Source organism: Hemitrygon akajei, chromosome 7 (genome assembly GCF_048418815.1).
Source record: "Hemitrygon akajei chromosome 7, sHemAka1.3, whole genome shotgun sequence".
NCBI lineage: Eukaryota > Metazoa > Chordata > Chondrichthyes > Myliobatiformes > Dasyatidae > Hemitrygon > Hemitrygon akajei.
In genome coordinates, this window is record NC_133130.1 from 181,378,828 (window position 1) to 181,392,159 (window position 13,332).

The following is a 13,332-nucleotide window of genomic DNA, read 5'->3' on the forward strand; positions in this document are numbered from 1 at the left end:
CAATGCACTGTGTAACGACCTGAAGTGTGACAATGCACTGTGTAACCATCTGAAGTGTGACAATGCACTGTGTAACGACCTGAAGTGTGACAATGCACTGTGTAACGATCTGAAGAAAAGGAGGAAGTTATGGAGGGATTGTCTGCTGAGTCTGTAGGTGGAAGTTAGGAACAGGAAGGGGTCAATAACTCTACTGGGTATTTTTTATAGACCACCCAATTGTAATAGGAACATTGAGGAGCAGGTAGGGAGACAGATTCTGGAAAGGTGTAATAATAACGTGTTGGGAGATTTTAATTTCCCATATATTGATTGGCATCTCCTTGGAGCAAGGAGTTTAGACGGGATGGAATTTGTTAGGTGTGTTCAGGAAGGTTTCTTGACACAATGTGTAGATAAGCTTGCAAGAGGAGAGACTGTGCTTGATCTGGTATTGGGAAATGAACCTGGTCAGGTGTCAGGTCTCTCAGTGGGAGAGTATTTTGGAGCAGTGATCACAATTCTATCTCCTTTACCATAGCATTGGAGAGGGATAGGAACAGACAAGTTAGGGAAACGTTTAATTGGAGTAAGGGTAGCTATGAGGCTATCAGGCAGGAACTTGGAAGCAAAAATTGGGAACAGATATTCTCAGGGAAATATAAGCAGAAATGTGGCAAACGTTCAGGGGATATTTGCATGACATTCTGCACAGTTACGTTCCAATGAGACAGGGAAAGGATGGTAGAGTACAGGAACTGTGGTGTACAAAGGCTGTTGTAAATCTAGTCAAGAAAAGAAAAGCTTACAAAAGTTTCAAAAAACTAGGTAATGATAGAGATCTAGAAAATTATAAGGCTAGCAGGAAGGAGTTTAAGAATGAAATTAGGAGAGCCAGATGGGGCCATGAGAAGGTCTTGATGGACAGAATTAAGGAATACCCCAAGGCATTCTTCAAGTATGTGAAGAGCAAGAGGATAAGTGTGACAGAGGAAAAGTGTGTATGGAACTGGAGGAAATAGCAGAGGTACATAATGAATACTTTGCTTCAGTATTCACTGCGGAAAAGGATCTTGGCAATTGTAGGGATGACTTACAGTGGACTGAAAAGCTTGAGCAAGTAGATATTAAGGAAGAGGATGTGCTGGAGCTTTTGGAAAGCATCAAGTTGGATAAGTCACCGGGACTAGACAAGATGTACCCCAGGCTACTGTGGGAGGCAAGGGAGGAGATTGTTGAGCCTCTGGCAATGATCTTTGCATCAACAATGGGGACAGGAGAGGTTCCAGAGGATTGGAGGGTTGCAGATGTTGTTCCCTTATTCAAGAAAGGGAGTAGAGATAGCCTTGGAAATTATAGACCAGTGAGTCTTACCTCAGTGTTTGGTAAATTGATGGAAAAGATCCAGAGAGGCAGGATTTATGAACATTTGGAGAGGTATAATAGGATTAGGAATAGTTAGCATGGTTTTATCAAAGGCAGGTCGTGCCTTACGAGCCTGACTGAATTTTTTGAGGATGTGACTAAACACATTGATGAAGGAAGAGCAGTAGATGTAGTGTATATGGATTTCAGCAAGGCATTTGATAAGGTGTCCCATGCAAGGCTTATTGAGAAAGTAAGGAGGCATGGGATCCAAGGGGACATTGCTTTGTGGATTCAGAATTGGCTTGCCCACAGAAGGCAAAGAGTGGTTGTAGATGGGTCATATTCTGCATGGAGGTCGGTGACCAGTGGTGTGCCTCAGGAAGGATGTGGAAACTATAGAAAGGTTGCAGAGGAGATTTACAGGGATGTTGTCTGGATTGGGGAGCATGCCTTGTGAGAATAGATTGAGTGAACTCGGCCTTTTCTCCTTGGAGCAACGGAGGATGAGAGGTGACCTGATAGAGGTGTATAAGATGATGAGAGGCATTGGTCGTGTGGATAGTCAGAGGCTTTTCCCCAGGGCTGAAATGGCTAACACAAGAGGGCACAGTTCTAAGGTGCTTGGAAGTAGGTACAGAGGGAATGTCAGGGGTAAGTTTTTTTTTACACACAGTGGTGAGTGCGTGGAATGGACTGCCAGAGACTGTGGTGGAGGTGGATACAATAGGATCTTATAAGAGGCTCCTGGATAGGTAAGTGGAGCTTAGAAAAATAGAGGGCTGTGGGTAACCCTAGGTAATTTCTAAAGTAAGTACATGTTCGGCACAGCATTGTGGGACAAAGGGCCTGTATTGTGCTGTAGGTTCTCTATGTTTCTACGTGTGTGGATATTATTGCAGTCGTCTAGCCTTGTACCTCTTACACGATAAAGAGACTGATAATCTGTACTAAGGTAGAACGATCATCATCCTGCCATTTGTGGACTTTCTGGTGCAATTCTGAAGAGACTTTAAACATATCAGCAATAAAAGTCCCGTTATAATTCTGTGGTTCTGGCAGAGAGCCAGTGGACAGTGAGATCATTACCAAAACAATCGACAGAAATGAAAGAAGAATTTTGCTCATGGAGTGAGTGGGAACCTTCAGAATGGAGTCGGTCCTACACTTCAAGAAAAGCAACTAGTGAAAAGATGGGGGGAATGGATAAGGGGGCTAACTGCATAGATTCTTCAAAGAGCTGGCTACGTGCTCTGCGTCTGTGCTCTGAGATTCAGAAGGGCAAAATCTACCAAAAACAGACACAAAGAGCACCTGCTGACAGCACCAGACATGACTGGACATTGGGAAGGAGATGACTAAGGCTCAGCCTCATGGGTAGAAAACATTCAATGGCCCTTTATTAGGTCCACATGAAACCTGCTTGTTAAAGCAAATATCTAATCAGCCAATCATGGAGCAGCACTCAATGCAAGGAAGCATGCTGACACGGTCAAGAGGTTCAGCTGTTGTTCAGACCAAACATCAGAATGAGGAAGAAATGTGATCCAAGTGACTTAGGCCAGGGAATGTTTGCCTGGTGCCAGACAGGGTGGTTTGAGTATCTCAGAAACATCTGATCTCCTGGGCACAACAACCTCTAGAGTTTACAGAGAATAGTGTGAAAGACAAAAAAAAATCCAGTGAATCGCAGTTCTGTGGGTGAAAAAGCCTTGTACACGAGAGAGGTCAGAGAAGAATGGGCAGACTGGTGCAAGCTGACAGGATAAACTCAAATAACCATGCATTACAAGAATAGTGTGCAGAAGAGCATTTATTAACACATAACATGGTGAACCTTGAAGTGGATGGGCTACAGCAGGCCAAGACCACAAATATACACTGAGTGGCCACTTTATTAGACACTGGAGATCACTGCGTGTAGGTAAGAAAACGCAAGTGAAAATGTAGGAAATTAACATGTCTCCAGCAATGGGCTGAACCATTCAAATAGAGATTATTTTGAGGAAACTGTTCCAACCACATCTTATCCTCAGTGCTGTGACAGGGTAGGGCTTTTCACCAGGGGAAATGGCATGTTTTAACAAGTAGTTTCAGTGTGGGTGAACTTACCAGCGGTACGAGTTCCCCCTTCTCCATGATGGCCTGGAGAGCCTTACCCCTGTCTGAGCCAGAGCTGACCTCTGCCCTCAGCAGGTCTCCAGTGGACAGGTGAGTGTAACCATATTTCTGCACGACCTTCTCACACTGAGTGCCTTTGCCAGAGCCAGGGCCTCCTGGAGACAGGATGAAACCAGACACCATCATTACCTAGACGACACTCGGGCAGTTCCATGCACAGCACAAACCAAAGCCTATGTTGTGGTTACAGATGCACTGGGAGATGATCACTGACACATCCTTTGGAGCTCTGCATTTTATACACCGTTGCTTACCCAGAGCCTCAAACAGTGGCTATGAGTTTCCCTGCTCTGCTCAGATACGTACAAACTGTGGCAATGCCCCAGGCAGACAGGAGCAGTCATGACTGCAATCAATTTCAGGGCTGACACAAGGAGGTACGGGAGCCTGAAGACCCACACTCGATGATTCTGAGATAGGTTCTTCCCCTCCGCCACAAGACTTCTGAATCATTCACAAGTACATCAACACTGCATCATCATTGCTTTTATAGATCTACTTATTTTTGCATTTTATGGTAATTTTATGGCTTTATACTGGGCTGCCACTGCAAAACAACAATTATATGATGTTAAATATGAGGAAGTCTGCAGATGCTGGAAATCCAAAGCAACACACACAAAATGCTGGAAGAACTCAGCAGTCCTGGCAGTATCTATGGAACGCTCCTCTCAGTCCTGAAGAAAAATCTTGGTCTGAAATGTTGACTTTTTGAAATGGCTAACACGAGAGGGCGCAGTTTTAAGGTGCTTGGAATTAGGTACGGAGGAGATGTCAGGGGTAAGTTTTTACGCAGAGAGTGGTGAGTGTGTGCAATGGGCTGCGGATGACGATGATGGAGGCAGAAACTATAGGGTCTTTTAAGAGACTCCTGGATAGGTACATGGAGCTTAGAAAAATAGAGGGCTATGGGTAACCCTAGGTAATTTCTAAAGTAAGTACACATTTGGCACAGCATTGTGGGCCGAAGGGCCTGTACTGTGTTGAATTTTGTGTGTGTTGCTTTGGATCTCCAGCATCTGCAGATTTTCTCAGGAAAAGGAATAAACAGTCAACATTTCAGGCTGAGACCCTTCTTCAGTACTTCATAATTAGCTTCATTTGTCACATGTCGACAGTGAAAAGTATTGTTTGCCGTCAAATCAAATCAGCGAGCATTGCTGTGGGCAGCCCACAAGTGTCGCCCCACAACTCACCAATTTCACAAATCTAAGTCAGTGAGGATAAATCTGATTCTGATAAGGCCTGGGGCAGCAGCTGCACGAGTACATCTCACCCGCACCATCCTGACTTGGAATAACACTGCCCTTTCTGTGACCCTGCTGCTTCCGAATCCCGGAATTCCTGGCAACTTGGCAGTACGTTCATCTGAGGGACTGCGAGGTGGCTTTCTGCACAGCTCGAGGTCCACACACTCCCGCTACCTCGAGGTCCACACCCCCCCGCTACCTCGAGCTCCACACCCCCCGCTACCTCGAGCTCCACACCCCCCCGCTACCTCGAGGTCCACACATCCCCGCTACCTCGAGGTCCACACATCCCCGCTACCTCGAGGTCCACACATCCCCGCTACCTCGAGGTCCACACACCCCCGCTACCTCAGCAGTCTATAAGGAATGGGCAGCAAGTCCTGCCCTTGCAACCCAAGAATGGGCAATGGAGCAGGGTCTCCTAGTGACACCGGAGACAGCAGGGAATCGGATACCTCCTGGAGCAAGGGGGGCCAGTGGGTGTGGGAGAAAAGGGGAAGAAGTGTAATGTGAGACATATTCGAGCATCTGAAAGATGCAGAGATGCTTTTAAAGGTCAAGCAGTTGAATCCAACTGAACAAAAAGATGTGCTTGAAGAGGTAGCTATAGCCAAAGACACGGACTGCTGGAAGCCTGCCTGGACGTGAGGGAAAAGGGAGAATCTTACAATCACAGAGGTTCCCAACCTGGGGTCCATGGACCCCTCAGATAATGGTAGGAGTCCATGGCATAAAAAAGGTTGTTAACCTCTCTTGTAGAGAGATACAAAACCATAAGGGGTATAAATGAAGTAAATGCACGCAGGACTTTTCTCTCAGCTTTGGTAAGACTGGAACTCGAGGTCAGAGGTTAACAGTGAAAGGCAATATACTTGAGGGGAATTTGTTTGCTCAGAGGGTGCTGTTAGCATAGAACCAACGGAAATGGTGGACACGGGTTTAATTGTAACATCTGTTTAGATAGGTACGTGGATCAGAAGGGTACAGAGGGCTTCCGTCTGGGTGAAGGTAATTGGGGCTAGGTGGAAGACAAGGCCAGCACCGACTAGACAGGCTGAATGGCCTGTTGCTGTGCTACAATACTCTATGTCTTGGGGATTCACGGTGATGGAAGGGAGAGCAAGCAGGAAAATTGACAACAGAAAGGATAGGGCTGAGACCAAAAAGACTGGAGGTCTGGGCTACAGGATGTTGCGAACTTGTGATTGCCTTTTCTCGAATTCAATACCCTGAAGGTGGATGTGTGCGGCAGGGACAGGATTCCTAACCCGTCCCCTAACGGCCCTTGAGAAGGTGGTGGTGAGACTCAGCACTGCCGTTAGTGGGGGAGTTCTGGGATTTGGGGTGCAAGGATGCCGAAGGGCTGGTAAAATGCTTCCAAGGCTGCAGGAGGTGCTGCTCTGTCTGAGGAGCTGTAGCAAGGGAACTCAGCACTGTTCGGGGCACAGTATCCAATGTTCCAGCAGTGTGTTGCCCTAGGAGTGACAGTGAGCGACTGGTACACTGTAAAAGGGAGCGGTATATGGTAGAGCCGCACCCTCCAGGGAGCATCACACTGCCTGAGGCCCAGTATCCAGTGTCTGTAGGACAACAGGGAGAGAAGAGTGGACTGTAGCGCGTGTTAGTATCATGGCAGCACTAAACTCTGTTCAGCTCTACTGTGTGGTTACCAAGGGAGTGCTGGCCCGTGTTCCCCGTTCTCCTGATATGCAGGCACCCAATACGGAAGGGGGCTGGTCGTTTAGAGGGTTTACTGGTGGACTTGCTCCTGGGCCTGGCCAAGATGGTCACTCATGGGTCCAGGCAGCAGACAGGGCTTTGCCAGAGCCGACTGCCTGCCCTTCTTCCAGAGATACATTCGTACGTTGGAGAGGGAGCATGTGATCATGATGGGCACAGTGGGGAATTCAGGAAAAGGTGCCCCCCCCCCAGGGAATTGACTGTTTTATAGACAATAATAATAATATTTTAATTTGAATTTGTTCAATATCTCGTAAATACTTGATGTTTGTGCTTTGTGTAAATAAACTTCTGTAGTTTTGTAAAAAGAAGGGACAGTGGAGATGCTCTGAGAGGTTCAGCTTGGCCGACGGGAAAGTTGTGGACTTTATGCATTATGCTCAGTGAGGGAGATACAGTCGGCCCTCCTTATCCGCGGGTTCCGCATGCGCGCATTCAACCAACCGCGGATCGGGAAAACCCGGAAGTTCTCTCTCCAGCACTTGTTGTTTGAGCATGTACAGACTTTGTTTTCTTGTCATTATTCCCTAAACAATGCAGTATAACAACTATTTACATAGCATTTACATTGTATAAGGTACTATAAATAATCTAGAGATGATTTAAAGTACAGGCAGTCTTTAAGTTGGATTTGTACGTAAGTCGGAACAGGTACATCCGGTATTATTTAGCGCCAGTTAGTCAAACATTTGTCTTAGTATATAGTATATATTTTACTTTTCTATGCATATAAAACACTTAAGAAATGTATGTATTTCAATAATTAAACCACTGCATTTCTTAGTAATAATTGTAGCTTTCATCGGGGCAGGGCCTTTCACATGTTCCATTATTCTCACTTTATCCTTTAAAATTGTTCTGATTGTTGACCGACTGTAGCCTAACGCTTTTCCAATGACCGATGGCGTTTCACCTCTTTCTGATCGCTTTATTATTTCCACTTTATTTTCAATCGTGATCGGCGGGTTCTAAGCTCCCCCGGGTCCTAAAGTCAGGTTAAATAAGAGACTTTTTCAAACGCGTTTTTTGGTATCCACGGGGGGGTGCCAGAACCAATCCCCCGTGGAGGGGGCCGACTGTAGCAAGCTGAACACACTGGCATGGTGGGAAGGTTTACAGTGTTGCGCTCACTGGGGGTGGATTCGCAGAGTCATACTCACTGCAGGAGGGAATCCCCCTCCCCACTCCAATGGAGAAGTGGGAGAAGCCGTAAGAGATGTTTAGATAGCGAGAGAGTGAGGAGAAGCCGTAAACACTATGGGGGGTGTACCGTGGCACTGACAACGCGGCACAACAGTGCAAGGAGAAGGACTACAGTCCGACAGTGATTAAGCAAATGAAAGGATACAGGGGGGTTGGTTCTGAGGTAAAAGATCGACTGCAACCCGAGTGAATGTTGGAGGGATGCCTAGGGCCTCTAACCCTCATCTTCTTATGGGACTCAAGCTCGGTCATGCTGTGAATGGGAGGCTCAATGAAGTGAGAGAGACCACCCTGACATTGCGTACAATGGGAGGGAGGGCACAGCACTTTAGTGGGGTGAACAGTTTCCAAGAGTACAGTGCTCCCCCACTACACCCCCATCCCTGAAAACCACGTCACATCTCCCCATCCCGTTCAGACCCCTGGCTGGTGAACGCTCACACAAGCCACTGCCATTTCACACCACAAATGTTAGATCATTTTACACTGCTGTGATTTAAGCCCTTTTTAAAAAATTTCAAACATGTAGACTTTATTCATAACAGAAATAAAATATACAAAGGAAGAAACAGTGCAAAACTTCTACATTCATGGTTATTCAGTAGTGCAAACTTCTAAAAAATCAAATTAGCACCACGACGGTTTGCTTGGCTCCCTGGGATGTTACTTGCTTTTATTGTTTGGCGGGGGCATTTCCCCACCGGCTCTGCTCCTCGGAGTGGGAGCAGAAGGACACTATGCTGAGGTATTTCCCCCTCAGGGCCTTTGCTCTGGCTGCACCAAGTTCCAGTGCGCCCTCCTGCAGCCTGGAACATCAGTCAGCACCATTCCCTCACAGACATCTGACTGCACGGGCAGACCAAAGGGCGTCTCTCACCAAGTCAATGAACTCCCAGCACCACTCGATCTATGTCTCGGTGTGTGGCCCTGGAGACAGTCCTCTGTTATTCAGCTACTGGGGATGAGCTGGACATGGGATCTTGCATCCTCCTCTACACTCCTCTTGTAAATCTACAGTCTGCCAAGAGATGAGCTCTTCTACAACACTGACAGTGTACAATATTGTCCAGTTGTCAGGGTCCCTCTCACTTATGGTGAGATCTGGCGATAGTTTGGACAGTTTGCTCAGGGAACCACCCTACATTCTCCACAGAGTCACTCTCTTACAGCGCCTCCAGGACGTTCCGCGCTGACCAATCAACCCTCCCACAAAGGGCAGGCAGGGCTGAGCTGACTGGGACGTTGTGCGGTAATGGGGCCAGACCTCTCCTCTGCGGGGCAGTCAGAACCTCAGCACATTGTGAGACTTGGTGTCCACGAGGGGGACCTGCGCATCACCACCCATCTACCTTGGGTCTGCAGAAACACTGGAAGATATCCTACGTGATTCCTGGGACAGAGAAGCAGGGGACGGGCCACATCCGTGCTCCTTCCTTTTCTTTCACAGAACCTCAACAATGGCCAGGGTGGCACTTACTGCCCAGTAAAGGTTGCCCCTTGCTGAGGCAAGCCACTTCAGAGGGCAGGTGAGGTCCACCGCGCTGGCAGACCAAAGTCACAAGCTGAGGACAACTGAGATGGGCTCTTACAACAATTCAGTCATCATTTATACTTGCCAACAATAAATAAATAAATAACAATAAATAAACTTTACTCACCGACAACAAAAATAATTTTGCATCCCTTCAGCTTGTCTGTGGGGTTAAATGGAAAGATAGTTAAAACCACCATTCAGAACTCCTTGTGGTCTTAAATACAAATCCCAGATCCCAGTTCACTGTAATCCAGACCTCCAAAAAGAACAGTTTTCTGAAAACTCCCAATTACACTGGAAACCCCAGAAATCCTTGATCATGTTATGCTGGAAGAAATGTGCTCACATCCTGCCTAAGTTTACCTCTTGTCTTGCAGTCTGTTTAGTAATGGCTAAGTAAATCTTTTCCCATCTGGTTTCTGAGGCACCGTATCCTCCCCTCGAAAGGAGGTTGTAAAGCTGCCCTCCCACCATCCCCGTGGGAGAGATAAAACTGCAGGCGGCCGCCGTGGCAATCTGCCCTCATTTGGGTTGGGGCAGGGTCCTCCTCCCCCTCACGCCTGAACCGTCCCACTGTCTCCCGCTTACCCTTGGCACCAATGCTCTGCACTTTGGTCGAGGAGCTCGAGGAGCAGTTGACACCCATCGTTCACGCTTCTTTTTGATGGACCTACTGGGGCAGAGCTGGCATACACATAGCCTTTCCTTTTAATCAGTGAAACTGTTTAGCCAGCAAGCAGCCACTGTTGAATCATGCGTTTCCATGGCTACAGTTGCTAGTCTCGGTATTTGGCCGGAAGTTGTGGCTGAGCCACTAAGTTTTGGAATTCCATTCCCTGCCTCGGCCGCTTCCCTCAACGCCACCCTAAGCTAACAGGCAGAAGTCGCCTTGGCATTGAGAGGAAGGTGGCCGCCGGGACAAGAAAGATAATCAGTTCGTAACAAGGCACACCGAGAAGAGGGGGGGATAAAATGGAAAAGGGAAATTAAGTGAGAATTAGTCTTTCAGGAAAGGAACTAGCCGAAGAGTCGACAGGAAGTTGGGCTTAGTTAACCATTAAAATCTCCCAACATTCAAACCCATTGTTTCCTCACATCAATAATTTTTAAAAGCAGTGGCTCACCTAGTGACACATTAACAAGAGCTGGAAAGCCATTAACCTCTTGTGAGTGCAGTGACATGATTTAAAGATGCCTTTAAGTTCTGCCTTGCCAGAACTCTGGCAGAACCCCCGACATTCTTTCCACTCAGCACACCGGCGGCCTGCTTCTGAGCGGGGGAATGCAGCGTTCATCGCGTCCACAGCAAGATCCCACACTGGCCATCGGGTGGGTGGGCTGCTGGCTGAGGGAAACAGGCCGGAAGACTCCCCGACTGAGTTATGGAGGTGCTGGTGGTCTGTAACTTCCTTCTGTTGTCATTCAGCTGGAATCTGTGACCTGGACCTCCCGTACTGTCTGTGTGGAGTTTGCGTGCTTTCCCTGCGACCGTACAGGTCAGCGAGTTCAATGATCGATGTGAATTGTTCCTAGTGTGTAGTATGTGACAGAACCTGGGAAGAATTGATGGGAATGTGGGGAGAATCCGGTGGGATTGGTGGCAGAAGCTGCGTGATGTTTACGGTGGTTTCAGTGGGGCAGGGGCCTGTACCTGTGCGGCACAATCCAATAAATCTTCTGTACAGCCTGCCCGGGGCAGGGCTGGCCGTTAACAGTATGAGGTTCGCACACGTTCCCGGGCTCTGAGTCCCCTTCATGAACTGGCAGCTACAGGTGAACTCTGCCCTTCCACTGTCCCTCGATGCTGAAGGCGAAAATTGTGCAGGGATTGGGAGTAGGGAGTGGATTGAGGGTGGAGGAGAAAAGGGAGGAGGTTACAGGGGAGTAGTGCATTTAGGCTGTGAGGAGGACAATGGTGATGGGAAATGGTGAACGGTGGGGTGGGAGAGGGCAGATGGAGGGTGGGAGAGGGTGGATGGTGCGGGAGCTTAGACCAAGGGGTGGATGGTGGGTGGAAGAGAGTGAACGGTGGGTGGGGGGAGGTTGGACGGTGGGTGGAAGAGAGTGGACGGTGGGTGGGGGAGGTTGGACGGTGGGGTGGGAGGGGATGGAAGGTGGATGGGGGAGGGTGAACAGTGGAGTGGAGGAGGATGGAGGGTAGACACGAGGGGCAAGAAGGCAGGTGAGGATGGACTGGGCTGGATGGCCAACAACAGCTTGTGGGGTGTTGGATGGGGGGGGGAGCTCTGGATAAATGGGGAGGTGGACGGGGCTGAGGTGGTGCAGGGAGGTTTAGATATCTGGCGAACGTGAGGATAACCGGAGGAGGTCAAAAGGAGGAGAATCACAGTGGGTGAGGAGGGCGGTAATGAGGCAAACCAGCAGGGAGACAGAGGCAAGAGGACATCTACGGCACCCGCTGCGGGCCATTTCAGGAACAGAGACCACGCTGTCGTGAGCCAGCAGCTGGGCATCACTGGGACTGCGAGAATGCAGAGGCAGTGATGGAATCCAGTCGGGGGGGGGGGGGGGGTAAAATGTGATCGGTGGAGGATGAGGACAGACAGGTGACCGGTGGTTAGTGTGGAGACCTGGTGAGCAGGACGTCCTGTTCAGCGTCACCCCTGGGTGCTGTACAACCCCAGCACCCTGCTGGGTTCGAGCCAGTACGTGCAGTGACTGGGGTGTGGGGTGTGAGAACTACTGCCGTCTAGCACCTCTGTGTATGCTGCTGCACGTGCAACAAGCAGGAAACAATCACTGTAGACCAACTTTGAAGAGAGCTTTGATCATAAATCAGAGACTGAAACGCTCCCACCATTAACGTCCGTGGTTTCAAATCTTTTACAGACACTTTGTAGTCCAGCTATAAAAAGCACCAACCACTGAAACCATCTGATGAAAGGATGTGCGTAACTTTATAACATTCAGCTGAGAGGGACAGGCATCACAGGGTATCATTATGTCACCGAGAATAACCACTCCTTCAGGTCAGTTCAGTTCAGCTGTCACCTCAGACAGCTGGTGATTTGCTGCACTCTGCTCCTGGGCTTTCAAGGCCCGTGATCTTGCTGGCTGGATGTTAACTAGGCTTGACGCTGCACCGATCTTGGGCTTAACCGGTCGAACATGGGCTGTTCCAGGTTGTTCGGTATCGCATATTGGGTGTGAACACATGGGGCTCGCGTCTGGCTGGGTGTCTTCCTGGAGGTGGTATAAGATAATGCCTCCCCCTCTCCCATCATACACGTCCAATGTTTCATCTAAAAGGGATCCCTCATCATTCCATACCCACGCACCCGCACCGGTCATAGAGTTATAGCACACTACTGCACAGAAACAGGCCCTTCAGCCCATCTAGTCCATACTAAACTATTGTTCGGCCTAGACCCGTTGACCTGCACCGGGACCATAGTCCTCCATACCCCTCCCATCCATGTACCTATCTAAATTTTTCTTAAATGGTGAAATCAAACGCACATCCACCACTTGCACTGGTAGCTCGCTCCATGCTCTCACAACCTTCTGAATGAAGAAGTTCCCCCTCATGTTTCACCTTTCACCCTTAACCCATGGCCTCTGGCTCTCATCTCACCCAACCTCACTGGAAATAGCTTGCTTGCATATACCCTATCTATACCCATCATAGCCTATCAAATCTCCCCTCATTCTCCTAGGCTCAAGGGAATAAAGTTCTAACCTATTTAACCTTTCCCTGTAACTAAGGTCCTCAAGAACACGTGAATGTGCACAAGGACGCACACCACCTTACAGAGTCTGACTGCAGCCTCGTCAGAGCCAACTCCCCACATCTGGAACCTCCTACGCCACAGGGCAGGCGCTTCCCTTCGTCCACTTGGGCAGATCCAGAAGTATGGGCTGATTAGGTGCAGCCCTCATCCAACTGGCTGCACTACCCTCAGTTCTGGGACGGGGCAGGTTTCGTGCTGGATAGGAAAGTTCCCTGAACTGCCGCCAGTACACGACAGGAGGAGCGTGACTCTCCAACCCACCCTCATACAGCAGGTAGGCCCCGGGGACATGGAAAACCGAACCTCCCAAGGGAGGCTCTACTCCCTC

General features: G+C 48.8%; 1 protein-coding gene across 7 annotated transcripts in view; it reads right to left on the bottom strand.

Moving 5' to 3' along the window:
* Positions 1 to 13,332, bottom strand: part of LOC140731248 (adenylate kinase isoenzyme 1-like) — a 178,154-nt gene that overhangs the window by 22,190 nt on the left and 142,632 nt on the right. For 6 of the 7 annotated variants that reach the window (XM_073052787.1, XM_073052788.1, XM_073052792.1 and 3 more), the window contains 2 exons: positions 9,377 to 9,412; positions 3,457 to 3,620 (listed from right to left, as the gene is read on the bottom strand). In XM_073052787.1, the coding sequence (XP_072908888.1) occupies positions 3,457 to 3,620; positions 9,377 to 9,412 (200 nt within the window). Of the gene's footprint in view, positions 1 to 3,456; positions 3,621 to 9,376; positions 9,413 to 9,840; positions 9,983 to 13,332 lie in introns of those variants that run through there. The other variant, XM_073052790.1, reaches the window with a different exon arrangement.